At 56.2% G+C, this 21,844-nt stretch overlaps 1 protein-coding gene across 3 annotated transcripts in view; it reads left to right on the top strand.

The window, feature by feature from the left end:
• NEK6 (NIMA related kinase 6) overlaps window positions 1–21,844 on the top strand; it is an 86,066-nt gene that overhangs the window by 36,952 nt on the left and 27,270 nt on the right. For all 3 annotated transcript variants that reach the window (XM_058694167.1, XM_058694169.1, XM_058694168.1), the window contains exons 2-5: window positions 3,269–3,386; window positions 14,250–14,390; window positions 15,958–16,020; window positions 20,673–20,783. In XM_058694167.1, coding sequence (XP_058550150.1) covers window positions 3,297–3,386; window positions 14,250–14,390; window positions 15,958–16,020; window positions 20,673–20,783 — 405 coding nt within the window. In that variant the 5' untranslated portion in view covers window positions 3,269–3,296. The remainder of the gene's footprint in view (window positions 1–3,268; window positions 3,387–14,249; window positions 14,391–15,957; window positions 16,021–20,672; window positions 20,784–21,844) is intronic.

Genomic DNA, 21,844 nt, shown 5'->3' with positions numbered 1-21,844 from the left:
AGGGGACTGTTTGTTCAGTGGGGAGACGACATAGGAAGTTTTCAACTTTGTATGTAACAAAGAAAGATGATGAATTGCCACTGAGAGCCTGTGAGGAGTGCAGCGTGGTGGTTTTAGGCAACGATGCCACCGTGGGTTTGAGTCCTGGCTCCACTGCTGTGGATCTGGGAAAAATCTCTTAACCTTCTTGTGCCTCGGTTTCCTCTTCTGAAAAATGGGACAATAATAGACCCTATCTCATGGCGTTGTTAAAACGAGGTGGGCTAAGAGGTGAAGTGTATAGAGCAAGGCCTAGCATAATAAGGGTACATAATCGTTGACTTATCATTATTAATTACTCTTATTTCTGATGAGGCCAGGGACCCCTGGACAGTGCCCCCGGAGCCCCGTGTGAGGTCTGGGGTCTCCCGAGAAGCCCTGAGAGCGTGCGGTCTGCTGCCTCTGGGTGCAGATGTTGGGAGGGCGCTGTTAATACCACACGAGGTGGGGCGGGGGCGGGTAGGAATGACCCAGGAAAACACCTGCTAAGCTTCTGCCCAGTGTGGCTCCCAGGCTCCTGGCTGGTGAGTGACAGTGTTGAGATACAAACCCAGGCCCACGGGCCCCCACAGGCTGGGTGGGGTGTGATGAGGGAAGGGGCATCCGGAGTCAGCAGGTGGGCGGATAAGCAAGTACATGCGTGCACCTGGCCTCTAGGCCACTCTGGCACCTTCTAAGATAAAGACAGAACCTTCTTGCTGAAGACAGTTCTTCTCCAACCTTTCCCTGGAGGTCTCCCTAAGGGCAGAGGACGGTGAACATGTCACCCTGAGGGGTCTGGGGGTGCAGCCCCGAGCAGCCGCAGAGCCTGCAGGAGTCTCCGGTTTTATCTTAAAATGCATGCGCATTTTACATTCTGTTCCCTCCAAATCCGGTTTATTGTTGCACACGTTTACCCCCCTGAGTAACAGCGCTGCCTCGGGAAGCTGCTCGTGTTTGTCTGTTTATCCTGGGGCTCTTCCTCCTGGTCCTCACCCTGTCACCCTGGGGGCGTGCGCTCCGGTGTGGGAGCTCAGGCACAGATGGCCGGGAGATGCCGAGGGGGCTGTGGTCCCATCTCCGGAAGCCTCCGTGGCCCACATGGAGCGGGGCTCAGTGAGCGGGGCACAGGCACTGGGAGACCCGGGGACCCAGGTGGGAGGTGAGTCCTGCGCTGGGACAGAGGGAGGGGTTTGATGGGGGGAGAGGCCTCAGATGTATAGACACCCCCACGGTGCCCTCCCCCTGCTGCCTATTCGAGATAAGAGAAAAAAGAAAGCAAGACATCTATCACATAAAATGCCATGTTTGTGGGTCAAAGCTGGCTCCGTCTTGGCAGCTTCACAGACAGGAGACAGCACGGGCTGTGCTTTGGCGGGACGCAGCCCCCCCACCCTGCATGCCCTCTCCGCTCCCGGAGGCTCCCCCTGCTAGCCTGAGTTGGGTGCCTTGATTTCTGCCGTCTACTCGGTGTGCCGGAGAGCTGCTTTCCCCCCGAAACAGCTGAGGAAACATGTGAGGGAGGAGCTGGTCCCATCTGGAGGGCAGAGGAAGCGTGGGCACTGGACCCCATCATGCCAGTGTGCAGGCTCTAGAGTGGCCGGGGGTCCCTTTGGGGGCAGAGCTGGGGAGACAAGCATCGTGGGTCATTTGGGGCTTGGTGGACATGCTTTGATAGATCAGAAGGCATCACAGACATCCCTGAGCCTGGGAGGGCTGGATGCCACCCACTGTGGCTGGAAAAACCTACGGCGGGGAGGAAGGAAGAGATTCCCTTCCCGCAGCCCAGACACCCCTGTTAATGGGGGCATGTGTTTACTTAGGAGGTATGTACCGCAGCTTGCTGAGCCACTAGACCAGGGGAAGGCTCTCTGTTTGGGATTTGGCTGGTATAGATGACCAGGTTCAAGATTGAGAGAGGCAGAGTGTGTCGGGGGAGAAAGTGATGTCCCCAGTAGCAGACCCGGAGAGGGCCGAGTGGGGATGGCCAGACCCAGGGCTCTGGAGTGTGGGTTACACCTCAGAGTATCCGGACCCAAGGCAAGGGCACTGACTTTCATCTGGACCCCTTGGTCATGGACTGAGGTCATTGATTCCTAGGGACTCTGGCTCTCCAGAGGATATAGACGAAGCTGCTCCAGTAGCCTGGGCCAGTCCTCAGGGGCTCTATCTGGGATGTGTCGAGTCCGTGGGACAGTATGCCTGCAGTGTGCCGGGTGCCTCCTGGGCGTCAGCCCCTCTCATCCTCCACAGGCCTGGCCCTGGACACAACAAGGTGCTGCAGAAATGCCTGTGGGTGGAGGAAAGGCTTTCCTCCCAAGGAGGGCTTTTTCCCTTGCATCCAGGAGGCTCATGGTAGCCAGATGCTGGCTCTCCCCTCCGGCTGTACAGCTGCCTCTGTGTGCCTCAGCCTTGGTCCCTGCCCCCCAGGCAGGCCTCTGCTAGGGAGGCCAGCAGAGGCTGCCTGTGACCCCGGGGGTGGAAGGGACATTGGGAGTGATTCTTAGATGGCATTTAGCGCAGGCCTGGGCACCTAGTGGGTGCTTAATCAGGAGCAGCTGCTGTGGCTAGTGTCCTTGACTCTCCTGGGGGCCTCTGACGTGGCAGCCCAACCCCTGGGGGTAGAAGGGGCGGTTCCCCTGTACCGAGGGCTCTGCGCCTGCCCCGAGGTATATGCGGCACTGTGAGGGGCCCCCATGGCCTTGGCCTTCCCAGTGCTTTGTGCATCAGGGCCCAGCGAGGATGGAGAGGTTGGGTCCTTCTTGCAGCTGCTGCATGCAGTCTGACTCAGGGTCTCTCTCCTGACCACCCAGGCTGCCAACCTGGGTTTTTGTGGGGGTGGTAATGGGGGACAGGGCTTTGTAACTTTCTGCCAGGAGGCACGGGGTGGACAGTAATGTGGAAAGAACAAGGCTTTGGAGCCTAGCACTTGTGGGGTTAAATCTGGCACATCCTTGGCTGGCAGGGGGGCCACCTTTAGACTTTTCCCTGCACAGAGCGCGTTTCCACCTCCTCTATCCAGTGGGGAGAGATAACCCCAGTGACCTAGTCAGACAGGATAATGGAGGGAAAGCGTGTCACGTCGGATATCGAGTCTTAGCCCAAGCGCTGCTGGGCTGGATGGCCGCCCAGCACCCGGGCTGGTCTATCTGGAAAATGTAAAATCTGACAGTCCCGCCTCATCCCAGTGCCATCCGGCAGAGAAAGCAAACAGACGTGTGTCTAAGAAAGCCCTCGTTTTCTTTTGCAGCCTGTGCCTTGTGAGGCTGGCATGCAGGATGGCCGGACAGCCCAGCCACATGCCCCACGGAGGGAGCCCGAACAACCTCTGCCACACGCCGGGGCCCGCACACCCTCCTGACCCACAGGTGAGGCCTCTTCCTTTGTCTGCAGAGCATTGGGGATTCACCGAGGAACACAGATCCCTGAGGCTGCTTCATCCCGGGCACTGGAGGACGCCCCTCAGCAGCCACTAGACAGAGTCGCTTCTCGAATGCATCCAAGGGTGGGAGTGGAGCTCACTGCCCACCAGCTCAGCCCTTATTTCAGTCAGCAGCACTCAGAGAAGCCTTCTCTGTGCCGGACTCTGGTCTGTCCCTGGGATTTCCGTGTGACTGGAACAGCTTTATTTCAGTGGGATCCACGCTGGGTAGAAAGGCCATGTTGTGGAGGCCCCAAGGAGAGAGTGAGGGGCTCTGGGGCAGCCTGTGCGCGGGGTCGGAAAGTGCTTCCTCGCTCTGAGCTGAGGCCGGCCTTCCTTTTGGATTTAGCTGTGCCCTGGCCCTCTTCAGCCTCTTTGTCTAGAACCAGCAGAGCTTCAGGACGCTGGTTTCCTCACACCTGCCTCGGCCTTGATGTAGATCCTTGGAGAGCCAGGCAGCCACCTGCAGCTTCCCTGAAGACAGTTTCTGGGGTTCCGAGCCGCCCTCACACTCCGTGCCTTTGTGCACACTGTTCCCTGGGCCTGGGTCCCCTCCCCAGCTCCTCCAGGCCTCAGTCCAAATGCTGCTGCTTCTAGGAAGCCTTCCGGCTCCACCCCACTCCTTCTTCTGTGCCGCACGGGTGCTGGGTTATGGCCACGGTGTCCCGCTGGGGAGCTGGTTTCTTGAGTCTGTCTCCCTTCCTAAACAGAGGACCTTCTGGGGTGAGGCATCACTGGTCACATCATCCCAGGCCACGCACAGAGGAGCCCCTCGATGCCTGCTGACTGAATGAACTACAGATACGTGTAGTATAGCCCTGCCTGGCGGTGTGTGCGACGGACCCAGTTCTGCTCCTAGAAAGCACACAGCCTCCTGGGGGAGAAAGATGAGCCGGGCAGAAGAAACTCGGGGGCCCATGGAGCTCGAAAAAGGCACATGATCCAAACTAGATGGCCAGAGAGGCTTCTTGAGGAAGTGGCATACAAAGGCCTAGGGGGGACAGAGAGCCAGGGCCAGGTGCTGTAGGGTCTGGTGCACAGCCTGGAATGATGAAAAGTCAGGTCCAGGGTTGGCTTTTTCCCCAAAGCCGTGAGACCTGAATCAGGGGGAGATTTGGAGACAGCTATCTCCTTGAGCCACGGAAGGCTTGTACCAGCCTTTACTAACTGCCTAGTTCCTGTCAGAGGACTTCAGGTGGGCTGGTGTTTGACCTGCTTGGCCAGGGTTGCCATGTGCAGTTGTACAGGTGCACGCTGCACAAAGGCGCCTGGCCAAGGAGGCAGACGGGTCTGAAATCCTTCTACACCCGAGCTCCCATCAAGCCATGCTTCCCAGGGTAGAGCTGCGTCAGCCCAAGGGAGGGAGCACCTTTATAGGTTTACGCAGAGGCCAGATGTGTGAACTGGTAGACGGTGTGTCTGTGTGTGTGTGTCTGTGTGTGTGTGTGTGTGTGTCTGTGTGTGTGTGTGTACTCATGCTCTTGCACACGCAGGCTGTCCAAGGGCATCTACACTGTTCGTACTTCGTTCCCATTACTGGATGGGATGCGGGCGCATTTCCTACGTGGAATTTGGGGGCACAGATCCCAGAAAGCCCAAAGGCCTATGGACACGGCTGGTCCAGAGTCCACCAGGACATCTCACTGATGGCTGGGGGCAGTGGGGCCTCCTCGGGTGATGTAGCAATTTGTCATATTAAGTCATTCACTAACAATTGAGTCCCCCTTGATTAATCTCCCAGAATTAGCCAGTTGCATTTTGAGCAATTAGGGTTAATTACAGCCTCATTTGGCAGAGGAGAGAGCCCCGTAATTATTTCACGAACAAGGCGAGGCGGTGGCGGGCTGCGGCGGCCGCAGCGTCCGGGCCTCTCGTCGCACATGCTGGAGTGGGTAATGACATAGTTAAGTGTAATTAGACGCGATTACTCGTCGTTGGGCAGCGGCTGTCGGTGAAGGTGCCCCCACACCCACCAGCATCTGGCCGGGTTTGCAGAACTGGGGTCCACAGCCGTGTTCACACCGGCACTGTTGCAGGTTCGGGCGGGAATGAAGACAGACACTTCCTCTTTCCTCCACTCAGGAAGCACCGGTATTTAAACACCAGCTGGGGAGACATCAGGGCCCGAATCTTGCCAGTTTTGGGCCATAGAAACTCCTCAAATTGACCACAGAGGCATTTTCCTTTGGGGCAGGACACGCTGCTGTTTCCCTGAAATCATCCTTAGAGGAAGGAGCCAGGGCCCACAGTGACAAAAATACTGTGCTCTAGACCAGGTGGGGCTCACTTCCCAACTCCATCCGTCACCAGCCAGGTGACATTGGGTAAAAGACCGGTCTGAGCCTCGGTTCCCGCATCTGTAAAATGGGGCTGTATACTTTAAAGCATCATGGCGTCTGACATTGTGGGTGTCAAGGAGATGTGTGTCACTGATTTTACTCTTTTTTCAAAGTTGACTTATTGAGAGAGAGAGCATGAGTGTGAGTTGGGGAGGGGCAGAGGGAGAGAAGGAGAAAGAGAATCCCAAGCAGGCTCCTCACTGTCAGCACAGGGCCTGGTGTAGGGCTCAATCTCACAAACTGTGAGATCATGACCTGAGCTGAAACCAAGAGTCCCCCCACCTTAACTCACTGAGCCACCCAGGCACCCCTGTCACTGATTTTATTCTCATATTTTAACATTCATTTTAGTTTTCACGGCTCAGGAGCCCAGAGTTGGAAATACCCACAGTGTCAAAAGAACAACTTAACAAACACTCAAAACTGGTTTCATTAACTTTCTGTGCTGCAGGCTAATGGTTTGTCATTTCAAGGAGCTTTCTAGCTGTGAGAGCTGTCAGCTTATGAAAATATGTTTGCTGAACCCAGTGGAATCACGTGTGAAATCATTGAGATTTCAGATGAATGAATGAATGAATGAATGAGTGAGTGAATGAATGAATGAACGAACGAATGAATGCAGTTGAGAAAAAGAGCTTTAATGTCCCGATGCTTTATGATTTTACCAGTGTGCTGCAGACCGTTTTCGTCAGGAATGAAACATAGCTGACCCACTAAGAACCACGTGAATTTCCAAGAAGGAGAAAGGTGCTCTTGTCTGAGAAAGCCCTGGTTAATGTGTCTTCCATCTGGAAAGTCTTTGCAAACCTGCTTGGGGCACGCCAAGTTCAGTTACATTCGGCCCTATTCAGAGAAAGAGGAATGCGCGTTACTTTTCACGGGATGGATAGACAGCTGCCTCTTAGATCTGAATCACACAGGCCAAAATCTTTATAAAAATCTTCCCAAAGCAGTGTTGGTAGTTAGGTAAGATTTAATGGCCAAATATTAACAGCTTTTAAAATTCAAGAAGTGTTTGCCGACGTGTCATAAATTCAGCAAGGACCTGTCTCATTTCTGCCTTGGGTCTGCTAAGGAGCCCCATACAGAAGTAGAGACAGTCCGTACGAGAGGTGGAAGGCCCCACGGAGGGATGGGTAGATGCTGAGGGAGCCCAGAGGGTGGGGTGGGACGGGGGAGCTCTAGAGGGATGATGTGTGGGCTGGCAACGATCAGGAGTTTGAGGCAGGACGGAGAGGATGTCCCAGGAAGAGGAAGGAGCCAGTCTTGAAGGTGCAGGACCAGTCAGGTTAGGCAGGTGTTTAAATGCCAGTGCTTCCTGGTGTTGATGAAAGGCTGTGTCCTCTGGAATTGAGTCTATAGTGAATGAATGATGAGCCCATTAAGGGTCTTAGGTGGACAAGGGAGTTTGCGTTTTTGAAAGAACACCGGTTGCTGGCGCTCAAGGCACAAGTAAGGTGAAAATAGGAGGAGGCCTGCCTTCCCTTCCCTTCCCTGTCTCGGTCTTAAACGGCTGAACACAGGGAGAAAAGATTCCAGAGACTTCCGGGGGGGAAAGGCAACTGCACTTGGTAACTGAAGGGGTGAGGGAGAGAGAAGTCGAGGATGTATCCAACCTCGTGGTGGAATGACTGACGCTCTCTATGCCTTTCCCCTTTCAAGTCTTGGCTCGTTAGTCATCGGGGCTGGTTCCCAGATTCTTTTATGTATGTTTAAGCTCAGCTTTCTCTGAGCTCAGTTAGTGGGAATTGTCCTGGGGGATGCACCACAGCTGAGATGATTCTAGGTTTGTTACCAGGTGACTTCCAAGTTTTGGGCATGTTGCTCACTGTTCCCACGCGCCTGTGGCCCTCGGAGCAGAGTCTAGACTTTCAGGTTGGGACAGTCATGGCGGCCATGGTGCCAGTAGTGACACCTGGCATTGACCTCATTCCATCCTCCTCTGACTCAGAGAACCAGGTCTTATTCAGAACTCTGTTTTGCAGGGAAGGAAATCGAGGTAAATAACGTGTGCGTTTTGCTCTTGAGGGGCAGAACCAGGAGTCACCCCGGGTCCTGGGGCCCCACGGCACCCCTCCTTCTCGTCACGAGATCTACGAGAGGGAAGATGAGCTTTGGGCTTGAAATTAGCCAGATTGTGAAGAGCTGAGCAGGGATGGCCTCGTGAAGAGCCTGACAATATGGACTCTCTGTAAATCATGCCCCTCTTCTGTGTAACACAGATTTAAAACACATCACCGTATACACGTATACCGAACCCATTAGAAGTTCCCTACACACAATGTCAGATGTCTTTAAAGGTGAAATTCGTTTACAGGAAATGTCATTCTGATGAAGTATGCTTTTTAAAATCACAGAAACAGTTGCCTTAAAATTAATGATGCATTGCAAATATCAGGGAAAAAAAAAGACCCATTCAGTGTAAAGATGATTAAAATTCAGGTCAGAAGTCTGACTTAGTCAGGCTAAATTTTTTAATGAGATTTCAGAAAATTAATTGGGCGAATGCATTTTTATTCTTTTAACATGTAACTTTATGCTCCTTTTTTTTTTTTTTTTTTTTTTTTTTAAGGATTTGTCGATGGCTGAGGCTTATTGTGGTTCAAACATTTTAAACTCAACTTAGCGCAGGATGGGAGGTGTCCGTGGCCTAATTTGATCTGACTTGCAGAAGAGAGCCTGGGTTTCTCTGAGCTTTCTGGGGAGGGGCTGTCCTGGGGTGGTTCACTAGCCCGCCATGTCTGGCCTTGGCCTGAGAAGCCTGGTGGTATGTCTTGGGGGAGGGATGGGATCAGGGAAAGAGGGGACTCCTGGTTCAGCCGAGCCTCCTGCTGCCCAGGGAGTCGCCCAGAGGCTCTTCTTCTCTCTGAGATGGTGTTTCCCCCGCGGGCTCACTGCAGCTAGCACCAGAGTGGGTCAGCACCCCTGCCGCCGCCTCCCGGCCTCTCTGCCCATCTGCTCCTCCTCTGGGGGAGAAGTAAGGGGCTCCCACCCTGGGGAAGGGGGGTGAGGAGTCAGAATTTCCAGCCACATTTTCCCAGTGAGTGGCTCACAGAATAGCCCTCCAAAGGGAGGCGAGCGAGCCTGTGGTCTAACTCAGTCCCTTGGCAAACAGTCCTGGACGACCCGTGTAGGGGACCATGAAGTCAGAAGGCTACAGGGGCACGTCCACCTCACTGCTTTACTGCAGTCAGGTGACGATGGGTAAGTGACCTCTCTGAGCCTCAGTTTCCTCATCTGTAAAATGGGGCCGTGAAGACTGAGATGGTGTGTGTATATATATATTTTTTGTGTTTTGTTTTGTTTTGTTTTTGAGAGAGAGAGCATGAATGAGCGAGGACCAGTGAGAGAGGGAGAGAGTGTGGAGCCCGAAGCGGGGCTCAAGCTCACAAACTGTGAGATCACGACCTGAGCGGAAGTCGGATGCTTAACCGACTGAGCCAGTCGCCCCAAGATGGTATACTTTAAACCCCCAACGTGGCATCTGACATGGTGGGTGTTAAGGAAATGGCATACCACTGATCTTATTCTCCTATTTTAAAACTCAATGTAGTTTTCACAGCCAAAGAGCCCAGAGCTTGAAATAGGCCCAGTGCAGACCTTCCGTGGGGTGGGGATGATGGTGATGGTGATGGTGATAACAACAGCCACGACCTCCCTGCCTCAGCTCGTCCCCAGCCCCCTAGGAGGCAGGCGCCGACCTTGTCCGAGGTTCACACCTCGGACAGAGCAATGCCAATACCAGTAATGACATTAACAACCCTATAGCATCTCCCACGTGCCAGGTGCTCTTCCAAGAGCCTTCATTCGGTAACTTTCTTACCCCCTAGCAGCCCTCTAAAGGAGGCACTATTATTACCTTAATTGTCCAGTTGAGGAAACTGAGGCCCAGAGGGCTTCTCCAAGGCCCCCGGCCAGGAAGTGGCAGATCCGGGATGGGAACTCCAGCCTCTGCACCCCAGTGTCCGTGTCTCAGCTGATGGAGCCAGAGCAGGGGTCACCCCTCTGCCAACCCGTGCTCCAGGGCTGGTGCCTGTTTTCCCCAGGAGCCAGCGTGGGGTCCAAGATGTAACAGGGGGCAGTGAGGATTATTAGACGAGCAGTTTTCAGAAAGGCCATCAGGGCTGGGGTATTACCTTGACGTCTCCATAGTGCAAGCTGCTCGCCACCAGCCCCCAGTCTGCCCCCCGGTCTGCCCAGCAGCTCAGAGCTCCCTGGATGGTTGGCACCAACATCATCTGGAATCCTCCGAGGAATCCTGGGGCTGATATCGCTAACGTCCCCCTGTTGTGGATGACCTCAGCTGTAGGGCAAGAGCGAGCTGGCTGAGGGCTGCCCCAGCAGGGGAGGAAGCCTTGGAGGTGGCTGAGGAGAGAGGTCTGGCCTTATGGGGCCATGACTCCTTTCACCTCTTCCTCTTCTGCTCACATCCCCTGAATTAAATCTGAGTCAGGGCTCTCCTGGCTCGGGCACTGCACCGTGTGGCCCGCGGTGTCCCCTACCTGAACAGAGGCCACCCTGGGGACAGGGCCCCATCCCCACCCCTGTGAGGATGGTGGTGGCCCTGAGCCTGCCCAGACTGTCCCCCTCACAGGCTGTGCTGCTGCCAGAGGAACCCGCCCCTGCCCCCCACCCCCCTCCCCCCAGCCCCACACAGGAGCTCACTCCTCTAATTAGGTCGAATGGGTTGTGACAGGAAATGCAAATCTGGGTCATCGCATATGCAGATGTGCATCTGGAGTCTCTGGATGCCAGCCGGGATGTCACCTCTGTCCTCTGGGAGTTTCCTCTGGGCAGCATGGCCTTCAGGGCACATCTCTGGGGTGGACAAGAGAGTGCTGGGGACTCCAGCCACTTGCGATGGCTTCTCACCTAGTGTTTGCAGAGCAAGGACCCTAGGAGATGGCCTCCTCCAAACTCTTCGCTGTCCCAGGGGGGAAACTGAGGCCTGGAGAGGGGAGGGGCCCTGCCCATGTCACCTCTCAGTGCAGCTGACTCTGTGTGGTCAGGGAGTTCAGGTCTCAGCTCCCCACTGACCAGCTGTGAGGAGACTTAAGTCACAAAATCTGTGTAGGCAGCTAGTACAGTAACTGATGCGTTGTAGGTGACTTTTTCTGAGGGTGTGTGATTTCAGCTGCACTCACGAGTGACAGTGGCTGCGTCACCAAGTCCCACAGCACACCAGGTTGCTTTGAGCCCGTTCCATTGTGTCATTGGACACACGTGCCCTGAGCACTCGCTCTGGGCAGGTGAGGGCCTCAGCTCAGGGGACATGGAGGGGACTAAGGGGCGCAGTTTTGGAGAGGCCCCTGTTCGGGGGACAGGGTGGGGCTCAGGTGACTGGAAGCAAGAAGCAAGAAGCCTAGACCTGGCCAGTCACGGGATCTTGAAGGAAAAGCCGAGGAGGAATCGGAGTTGGGAGGCCACACAGCATAGCACAAAGGGCGTGGACTCTGGAGTCTCGGGTCCCAGGCTCAAATCCCGCCCATTACTCACTGCAAGGTCTGGAGCTGGTCACTGCCTCCCCTCCGAGCCTCAGTTTCCTAGAACGGCGATAACAGTGATGCCTACTCACAGGGTCGTGGGAAGTATTCTGCACGGTACCTGGCACACAGTAAGTGCTCAATAAATGCTTGTACTTTCTTACATGGGCACTTTGTATATAAGTAGGTTAATTGTTGTTACTGAACAACCTACTAGACGGGCACTGGCATATGGTGGATAAGATTGTGGTCTTCCTCCTCCACCAGCCCTGCCTTCTGCTCAGCGCCCCCTAGGAAGCATCTTCAAATCTCTCACCAGGAGAGGTAATTATGCCTCAAGACTTCAGAGCCAAGGTTGGCCCCACCGTTACCTTGCTGAGGGAAGGAGGCAGCAGGCTGTGAGCCTCGGACTTCCATCGCTCACTCCTGGCAGGCGGGTGCTGTTAGGGTTTCCTTGGCACAGAGCTGGGTCTGGGCAGGTTCAGAAAGGCCGGGGTGAGGAGTAGCAGCTCAGGGCCCCTCTCTCCTGATCCACCCCCACTTCTCAGTAATAAAAACCACTGAGCACCTACTGTGTGCTGGGGGTGGTACTCAGCAATCTCACGTGATCCTTAAAGCAACCCTATAAGACAGGCACGCTTCTATACCTCTGCCTTACAAGGCAACTGAGACCCAGCAGCTTGTGTAATTGCCCAAGGTCACCAGTCAGCAACCCAGAAAATAGGCATAAGGAGATCTACATAAGGATGTTTATCGCAACGTTATTTGTAGTGATGAGAGACTAGAAACAAGCCTACTGTGGACTATATTTGGCAGTTATTTAAATCACTGTCAGTGGACAATATCCATCAGTTACTGAGAGAGGGGAAAGCAAGTCTTAGAGTAAAACGTTCACACCATTTTGTGGAATTTTTTAAAGTTTATTTGAGAGAGAGCGCGCGCGCGCGCGCACACACACACACACACACACACACACACACACACGTGAGTGGGGGAGGGGCAGAAAGAGAGGGAGAATCCCAAGCAGGGATCCGCACTCTCCACGAGGAGCCCTGTGTGGGGCTCGAACTCACAAACCGTGAGATCATGACCCAAGCCGAAATCAAGAGTCGGATGCTTAACCGACTGAGCCACCCAGGCACCCCACGATTTTGTGTCTTTAAAAAGTACACCATCTCCATATATGTGAATATTTGTTCACTGAACAAACATTTATTGAGTGCCTACAGCATGTGACAACGTTTTGCGGGGCATGCCTTCTAGTGGTCGGGACACAAAGAAGATAACTAAGTAGAATATGGGATTTGGAATGCTGGAAGGTGAACACGAAGGGGGAAGAGTCGGAAGTGTGGAAGGGAGAGAAACAGTGAGGCGTCCGAGGGACATTCCAGGCAGAAGGCCCAGCAAGAACAAAAAAGGATAGTCAGTGTGGAAGGAGCGAAGCGACCAAGAGAAAGTCCTAAAATAGCAAGGACGCAGAGGTGCGAGGATGTGGGTGGGCAGAGCACGTGGGGTCTTAAAGGCTTCGTGGGAGGTTGTCGGGCGAGGACTTTGAGTTACCATACCAGGTTGCTAACCCTACTCACCTCACCGTGATGGCGTGCTCTCCTTATCTTCGCCTATTTCACGGCTCAAACTGAACACATTCGTGTAGCAAAGAAAAAGAAGGAAAAACTCGAGGCTGATTGAGAGCAGACGTACTGAAACGGATGCCAGCCCCACAGGGCTCCGCAGGCTCCTTCCGGGGCTTATTTGTCTAAAAGTTGGTATTCGGGTGAAAGAGAGTTCCAGAAGGCAGCCCAATAAAGTTCCTGATCTTCCACCCTCTTGGATGCTTCCGGCCCAAGTCTGGAAGAGGCCTTTTTGCATCAGAAAATTCAGACACTTGTCCCTTCCTGCCTGGGTGGGGCTCTCTGTGCCTCTTGCCTCACCCTCACCCCCTAAAACGAACTCCACAGATGTTTCTGTCCCCCTTCTATATGTGAGACCCTGTCCTCACACCGCCACCCAGCCGGGGCGGGTCCCCAGTGGCGGTGACCCCCTGTCCCAGAGTGGCGCAAGGGGGCGGGTAGCAGGAGGAGGACGTATTTTGGCAGGCCAGCGCGGGGCAGACCAGAGCCAAGGCATCCTCGCCGTCCTCCCTTCCTCTTCCCCTTTCCAGGGCCCAAGAAGGCACCCCCTCCTCTCCTTCTCCCCAGAGCACTTTGCACGTGTGTTGCGGGGGGCGGGCGGGGGGCGGCAAGGGGCTACGTGGCCACTGCTGCCTCACTGGGCAGCACCATCCCTGGGCAGGTCGTACTGCTCAGTTGTGGGTTTCTGTGCTGGCCCCTGGAGAGTCACCGTGAAGTGTCTGGATCCCTCATGTTGCCATAAAGGGGCCTGTTTATTCAAAGAAGGGGCTCGGAATGGTGAGACTGCAGATTTAATCTTGGTTTTCTCATCTCTTGGATGGGATTGGCTACCCCGGGAGGGGAAGTCACATCTTACAATGACTCGTAGGGTTAGGGTTGGGGCCGACACGTGGAGGGCCTTGGGGCCAGTGAGACCCAGAGGGGCCTCGCCCTAGCTGTGTGATCTTGGTGGGTCACTTCCTTCACACCTGCTCTGCTTGCTGGCTCCAGCCTGGGCACAAGGGCTTCAGGAGTGAACAAGGTGGGCGAGGCCCTGGCCCCAGGGAGTCAGCTTTCTGGGAGTGCGGGACAGAAACAAGCAGATGACCGTGCGATCAGGTAATGAGGGGTGGTGCTAAGTGCCATGGCAGAAACCAGCAGCCTCAGATTCTCATCCACAGAGTGGGGGGTGTTGTGGTGTGGACAGCACCCAGGGGGCCGATGGAGTCTCTGACAGTGAGGTTGGCATTCAAAGTCTCTCCGTGGCCTTGGAGGAGCACTGCTGGAGTTGCCGGGTTCTGGAAGGGGCCCCAGCTGCCCAGGGCCCGGCCCCTCACTACAGCCTGGCTACTGATACCCCTCTGTCTGTCTCCTCCAGAGGCACCCAAACACCCTGTCTTTTCGCTGCTCGCTGGCAGACTTCCAGATCGAGAAGAAGATAGGCCGAGGACAGTTCAGCGAGGTGTACAAGGCCACCTGCCTGCTGGACAGGAAGACGGTGGCTCTAAAGAAGGTGCAGGTGAGCCCATAGGGTCAAAACCACATCACGGGAGCCAGCTTTTGTGTCTAAACATTGTGGCCCTTGGGGCGCCTGGGTGGCTCAGTCGGTTAAGCGTCCGACTTCAGCTCAGGTCACGATCTTGCGGTCCGTGAGTTCGAGCCGCGCGTCGGGCTCTGGGCTGACGGCTCAGAGCCTGGAGCCTGTTTCCGATTCTGTGTCTCCCTCTCTGTGCCCCTCCCCCGTTCATGCTCTGTCTCTCTCTATCTCAAAAATAAATAAACGTTAAAAAAAAAAAAAATTTAAAAAAAAAGAACAACAACATTGTGGCCCTTGGCCAGTCCTCGACCCTTCCTCTGATTTCGTCACCCAACTCACTGGGCTGTGGGAAGGATTAGGTGGGCTCCTGTTGATGAAAGCTCATCGTGAGCCTTAGAGGAAAAGGCAAATGAGTATGCATTGAGCACCACTGTATACCGGGTCGTGTCTTGAGAACAGTCCTGTGGGTGAGGGCGGTCACCCCATTTCTCAGATCAGAAGAACCGCAGAGGCGTGAGTATCCATCTCACCGAGCCCACAGAGCGAGCTGAGGGGGAGCTCAGACTCTGACCCACACCGACTCAGCACTTGCTGGTCGCCTCTGGGTGTGAGAGCCTTTCCTGACCTCCGTGTCCCCCCGAAATGGAGGAGGGGGCTCAAGCAGATGGGTTGGCAGCCGCAGAGTCCTGCCAGGATGCGTTTCAGTGAGAGCCACTGGGCACATTTGAACAGCACGTTGCCACAGAAGGTGGCTTTAAATCCCCCAGCAGAGTTTCCCGACACCTCAGTTTGCTCATTTGTCCTTCGAGAATGAGCCTAACAGCCTGGGCAGAGGAGGGGACGCAGACGCAGACGCAGCCATGGGTGGGGACCCAGGCGACAGATGGTTTCTTTGCTGGTCTGTAAACTGCACATGTGGCTCTGGGTCGCTGGAGGAGAGGCGGGCTCCTCTCTTTAGAAAAGGCCCATTTTCTGCTCTGATTTGTCTTCCAAGGAGGGGCTCGCCTGGCCCTCTTTGTCCTGCTTTTCTGTGCCATGTCGGGTTTTGTAGTGGGGACCTTCTGTTTGTTGCCGGGAGTCAGAAGGTATTCTGAGGGCCCACGGCGAACGGGCACTGAACGGGCCCCGGGGTGGCGGGGGGGGGGGGGGAGGAGGGTGTGTGGTGCCAGGTGCTGTGCTTACACCCTCTCACTCAGCCCACATGACCGCCTGGTAGGTCAGGCCAGGCTATTGGCCCCATTTCCAGAGGTGAAGACTGAGGCTCCAAGCACGTCTCCTGGCCTCCCACTTACCAGTGGGTGACCTCAGCAAGTCACTACATTTCTCGGTCTTTCTCTGTAAGTCGGCATCAGTAACCCCTGCCTCACGGGAGGATTCAGCCCAGAGCGCCTGGCATAGGATGGGCACCCAGTAAACAGCCATTGTGTTTATGGCGTCCCTCGGTGAGGAGGTGGGAGAGCCAGGGTGGGAGTTCCCATTCTTGTGGCTCCCGGTGGGGGTCCCGGGAGCTGGGTTTTGACCACTCTCTCTCTTTTTCCTCTCACCCAAGATATTTGAGATGATGGACGCCAAAGCCAGGCAGGACTGCGTCAAGGAGATTGGCCTCCTAAAGGTGAGTGCCCTGGGCTGAGCAGGAGCCCCTTGCTTCCTTGCGGTGGCCTGGTCCCCACCCTGGGCCACCTCTTTGCTGTCATAGACCGCAGCCGTTTAGGTTCAGAAACAACACCCTTTTGAGGGTTAGTGGTCCATTTGTTTTCTCATGATTGGGCGGGCGTGGGCCCCACCTCACCTCTGCCCAGGCCTCATGGCGCCCCCAGACTGGCCGTCCTTGCCCCACGTTGATTCTGTTTATGGACACCAGCACCTGGCACCAAAGTCCTTCCCCCGAGGGCACCAAATCACTGCCACCCGGGAGATGCCCCCACCCGGGGTGACTCAGCAAGGCCAGCCCGGGATGCAGGAGAGGATTCACAGCCAGTTGTCTGGCCCGGGGCTCCTGGTGCTGGAGGGTTGTCACCCTGTTAGCTCTTCCCAGACCTACCCAAACAGGAGGCTGGGGGGCGGGGGTGGTGGTATCTGTGTCCTTTCCTTTCTCCTCCCCGCTGGCTTCCTCCTTGGTCTCCCCAGAGTCAGAGACAACAGAACACTCTGGACTAGACTCGCCCCCAGACTAGGGCTGCTTTCTCCTGGAGATCCCTCCCTACTCCCCAGGCTTGGGATTCTGCCTGTGGTCTCACGGGTGGTGGAGGAGGAGGAATGTTCCGTGTATCGGAGGCCCAGGAGCCTAGGTTCAAATCCTAATGTCTTCATTTACAAGCCGTGTGACCTTAAGCAAGTTCCTTAGCCTCCGGGAGCCTCAGTTTGCCCATCTGCTCAGTGGTGAGAATACCTGCCTCACGGGATACGGGCAGTTGGAGAAGATGAGGTAAAATAATATCCGAGGAGGGCCCAGCACAGTGGAGCACACAGTAGGTCCTCCCCTTTCAGGAGACAGAGGGCTTGCTCCACACCTTCTGGTAAAGTGGGGCTGCTGGTCGCAATGATGTGGAAGCCCCACTGCGGGATTTCTGGTTAGCAGTTTACCCTGCCGGGTCTGCCCTGGGCTCTCAGGCCTGGTCCTTGCCTGCCCTCAGCCACTTCCAGGCAGCAGGGAGCAGGCAGGCAGCCGGTGTGACTGTGCGAGGGATGCCGGCTGACCCTGGGCCCAAGGAGGGCAGGGTCCCGTCCCAGACTCTGGAAGGCTGGGGGATCCCCACAGTGTGGAATTGGGGAGCCAGGTGGTGGCGGCCTCGGACGCCACCCTTGGGATGTGGGACTCGAACGCGGGAACGGGGAGGCCCCTGAAGTGGCTGAGAGCAGGGGGGGATGCGGCCTGATGTGATTTGTGACCCTGCCTATGATGGGTTCCAGGGAGGCTTACAGGGAGGTGTCCTTAACTCCAGCTGTTACAGGCCCCAAAATCCCCTTCGGATAACCTTTTTAAAGTTTTACCTTAACAGTCGACTTTGGGACCCGGGTGTGGTCTCAGGACTCAGACTGATTTCCCAGCCCTGGGGACCTGCTGCCATGGTCACCCACCCTCTCTCCTCTCTTGTGGCCAAGAATGCACATGTGCCATTCACAACGAGTAAGGAATTGTACGTGTGCTCGTACCGAGCCAGCTTGTTCTGGGTCCCTGGGCTTCGGTGAAGTCATAGGTGAGGCTTGGTGCGACCTGGGCCTATTCCGGGGGCTTCCTCAGGCTGCAGTGTGGCCGTGTGCCATTGACCATGGCTCTGGAAGTGGGCACACCCCTCACTAGCTATGTGGCTGTAGGCAAGCTGTTGACCACTCGCGGCCTCCGTTTTGTCATCTGTAAAAGGGAGTGATGGTAACAGGACTGTCCTCAGGTGCCGGGGGAATTAGAAAATGGGTTGGAAGGGCTCAATGTAGCATCTGTTGTGTGTAAGTGCTCGGTCACAGGCAGCCCTTGTCATCGTGGTCACAACCTCTGCCGCTCACCGCCAGCCCTTTTCCAGAACACCGATCCAGCTCCCCGCCTGCCCAGAGGAAGTCAACAGGATGTGCCAGGGCGCGAGGTGTTTCCTGCAAAACAAAGGGAACCACAGTTCTCAGAGGGGCCACTGGGCAACATCATTCACGTCATTCGCGCCAGGACCCGAACCCCAAAACCTCCCAGTGCAGAGACACCCCCGGACGTGGGGCGGGAAGGCGGACCCTGTCGGAACACGGGCAGAGATCATGTGTTCATATAGTCAGCACAGTTTTGAGCAGCACTGAGTGCTGGGCACAAGGATGCAGCCAGCAGGGAAGACAGATCCTCACAGACTGCCGTGTCATGTCCCAGCGGGGCCACGAGTGGGACGGAGCAAAGCCCCTGGCGGCAGAGATTCAAGGGGGGGGTGGGGGCGGGGGGGGGGGTGGGACCTGAGCCCTTTACTGTCACCTCTGCCTTCCTTCCGTCTGGCCATCTGTCCGTCGTCCATCCCTCGGCAGCCAGCACGACCGCCAGGCATGGCGCGGGACCTCGGGGACAGCCCCACCCTGTGGAGCTCCAGGTTGTGAGAGAGAGAGAGACACGGGCGTGGATTGTCGGGACGCCAGAGAGCGAGAGGGTGGCCGATGCTGCCAGGAGGAGCTGCACTGAGATGAATCTTGAGGTGTTACTTACCTGAACCCTAGATACACGAAGCCAAAGCAGCTACCCCTCCCCCGCTCACAAACCACGAAACCCCACCCCTCGCACCTCTGGAGCACTTCCTACATCCTTGGCCCAGGCGTGTCCCCTTTGAGACACGCCTGAGCTCCCCAACAGGCTGCAGGCTCAGAAGGGGACTCTGGGTGGACAGCAGTCCTCGGTTACTGGACCAGGCTCTGGACCCGGCTTCGTCCTCTAGAGCCAGTCCCTTCCCTCTCCAGGCCTCGGGGATTGCCCCCAGCTGACCTCTGGGGGTCCCTTTTCGCCCCAGCCTGTACCTTTGTAGCCTGGCGGGGTACTCGAGGGAGCCCTGACGTCACCTGCGCTCCTCAGGCCTGCCCTGGGAGCAGGAGGGAGAGAGGCCTCCCCCTCCTCCCCCCAGGAGCCAGCACCTCGAGGCAACAGCCCCCTTGACTGAAGCTTTCATTCCCACCCAAACCCCCTCCAGTCTTTCCAAGTCATTTGAAAAACTGTGCTGCCCAGTCTGCTGATGACCTTGGTGGGTGTCGGGGAGGCCTCCCTGGGAGGATGTAAGGTTCCCCCGGGGAGGTGGGGAGAGGTGGGGAGGTGAGCTCCAAGAGTGGGCTGAAAGAGCAGGGGACTCTCGTTTATAATAACAACAGCGCTGGCACGTCATAAGGTGCATTCGAGACTTCAAAGCGTTTTCAACTTGATCAAGTGCCAGCATTCCACTCGCTTTGATATTTTTTTTGGTAAATGGAAAATATCAGCTGATGTGATGGCCAGTGTTAGCTCCGGGAAGGCCTCAAAACAAAATCTGGGTAAAGGTGACTTTTGACGAAGGCACCACAACAGTTCAGTGGACGAAGGAAAGACTCTTAATCCAGGTGCTGGGAAAACTGGACGTCCAAAGGGACAGAAGTGAGCCTTGACCGCTGCCTCACGCTGTACATAAAAATTTATTTGAAACGGATCAGTGCCCTAAATGTAGAGGCTAAGACTATAATCATGCTGTTTGCTGTGCTGACAAAGGGGGTGAGGCCCAGGACAGGGGGCCTGAGGGCTCGGACGGGCAGTGGACATCAGGATAGAGTGGAGTCGAGGGAGGGGCAGACACATGGCCAGCGACAGAGGCCACCTGTGGCTTCTGATTGAGGGGTGTCTGCGGACCCAGACCTGGAGCACAGCCATGTGATGTCTGCCAAGGTCCCCCTCATTTTAGAATCCGAAGGCGGGCACAGGTCGGCACACAGCACAAATCCACACCCCTCTCACAGCAACTTCCAGGTCTTCTAGAAAATGTGTGCGACGGTGGCCTCTGCTTGTCTGCTGACAGCCGCCCCCGTGGACTTGGCCGACCAAGCCCTGGCAGAATATTTGAGTCCCCTCTGCTTTCCCAGACTCTGGAATCATTTGGTGGAAACAGTCAGTCTGAGTTATAAAAAGTTGCCAAGGTCTGTCCCCTCTTAGCCAGGCGGGGGCTGACTTCCAGCTGGTGGGGAGCTGTCCTGTCTGGAAAGCACGTGGGCCGTGGTGGTCAGGCCAGAGGCAGGGCTTCAGCACGGAGCACGCCAGGAACTGTTGGGTTTTTTTTTTTTTTTTTTCAGGATTTCACAAGGATGTGTCAAAATGAGAGGAGGGAGGAAGAAGGGAGATGGGCGCACTTGGGAGCACCAGCACAGGCCTGCTGAGCACAGCAATAGGGCAGTGGGGGCCCAGCCCTGCTGCCGAGGGTCACGGGTGGTGAGGAGGAGGAGGAGGAGGATCCTGTCCACAGGTGTCCATGGAGTCTCAGGTCCGGGCAGTCACCAAGTTAGACATTGTGTTAGAGGCCTCGGCACATCTAATGCTCACTACTACTCATGAATACATTATGCCCATTGTACAGATGGGGAAACTGAGACTCAGAGATGCAGAAAGGCATTCCCAGTGTTGCCTGGGTCTGCCTGACTCCCAAGCACAGGCCCTTCCCCCAAGACACTCCCTTGTGTAGCAAAGCCAGGGCCCTGCTAATGAATACTTGCTGTGAGCCAGCACGGGGCAGGCGCTAGGCTGGACCGGCCCTCATTGGTTCTGCCTCCCCCTCTTTCTCTCTCTTTGGACAGCAACTAAATCATCCCAACATCATCAAGTATTTGGACTCGTTTATTGAGGACAACGAGCTGAACATTGTGCTGGAGCTGGCCGATGCGGGTGACCTCTCGCAGATGATCAAGGTGAGTGAGGCCGGCAGGCAGGCCGGCCCCGGGGGCTGTCCAGACACAGGGAGCCCAGGATCAGGCAGCCCCTCGGCCTGGAGTCTTTGCTGCTGTGGCCTCGGGTGGAGGCTGTCCACCAGGGCCACTCAGCCTCCCTGGCCAGTGCCTCACAGGCCTCAGCCGTGGCCTGAAGGGTGCCCGCTCGGGCTCTGGGAGAGGGTCAGCCATGGACAGAAAGCACGCCTCTGGCTGTCCCCACTGCCCCAGGCTGCCCACAGGCTGCCTCACGGTAGAGACAGGGATAGAACCCCACGTTGGGTCAGACCCCAGCTCACAGAATCTGGGAAAAGGTGTTGTGCGTCCAACTTTCCAAAGGGAAAACTAAGCCCAGAAAGGCTAAGAGACTTACCCGAGGATACCCAGTAACACGGGGGATAGCGCCGTGCCTGTGTGGCACCGCTCTCTGTTTCCTAGCCAGGGCCTCCAGGCATCAGCACCCAAGTGATCCCCCTGGGGCCCCTCCAGCGCTGGAGGGACACCTCACTCCATGCAGTGGCTGAGGCGGGGCTCTCTGAGAGGTTGAATGACTTACCAGGTCTGGCTCTTGCTCTGTGTCCCACGGCAGCCCCCCTACTGCCCTGCCGCCATTGCCCCCCATCCTGAGGCCCAGGCCCAGGCCCACCGAGAGTCTGGACTCAGGAACCATCACAGCTCCATCGCTGGAGCACCTCCTGTGAGCCACAACCGTGCTGAGCACACACATCACTCACTAAGCACACACCGTCCTCAGCAGAGCTCAGAGAGATTTAGTTGCCTGCCTGAGGCCACACAGCCTCTCTGTGGGACCCCCAAGCCCCAGCCCTCAGCCCCCCACCCCGCTCTGTGCTCCTCCCTCACGGCCCTGACTCCCCTGCTGGCTTGACCAGCCTGCAGGCTGTTGGCCATGGGCCCCCACCGCCTCCTTCCCCCAGCCCAGTCCATCTGCTTCTGAGCGAGGCCAGCTACGCCGGAGCCCCCACCTTGCTCCCGGCAACACTTGCAAAAGGGGCCAGACATGGGTTCTCCGTCTTTCCCACCAG

The sequence above is a fragment of the Neofelis nebulosa genome, chromosome 12, assembly GCF_028018385.1.
Source record: "Neofelis nebulosa isolate mNeoNeb1 chromosome 12, mNeoNeb1.pri, whole genome shotgun sequence".
Lineage (NCBI taxonomy): Eukaryota > Metazoa > Chordata > Mammalia > Carnivora > Felidae > Neofelis > Neofelis nebulosa.
The sequence above is the reverse complement of the archived record's forward strand: the minus strand, read 5'-3'. Positions and strand labels throughout refer to the sequence as shown.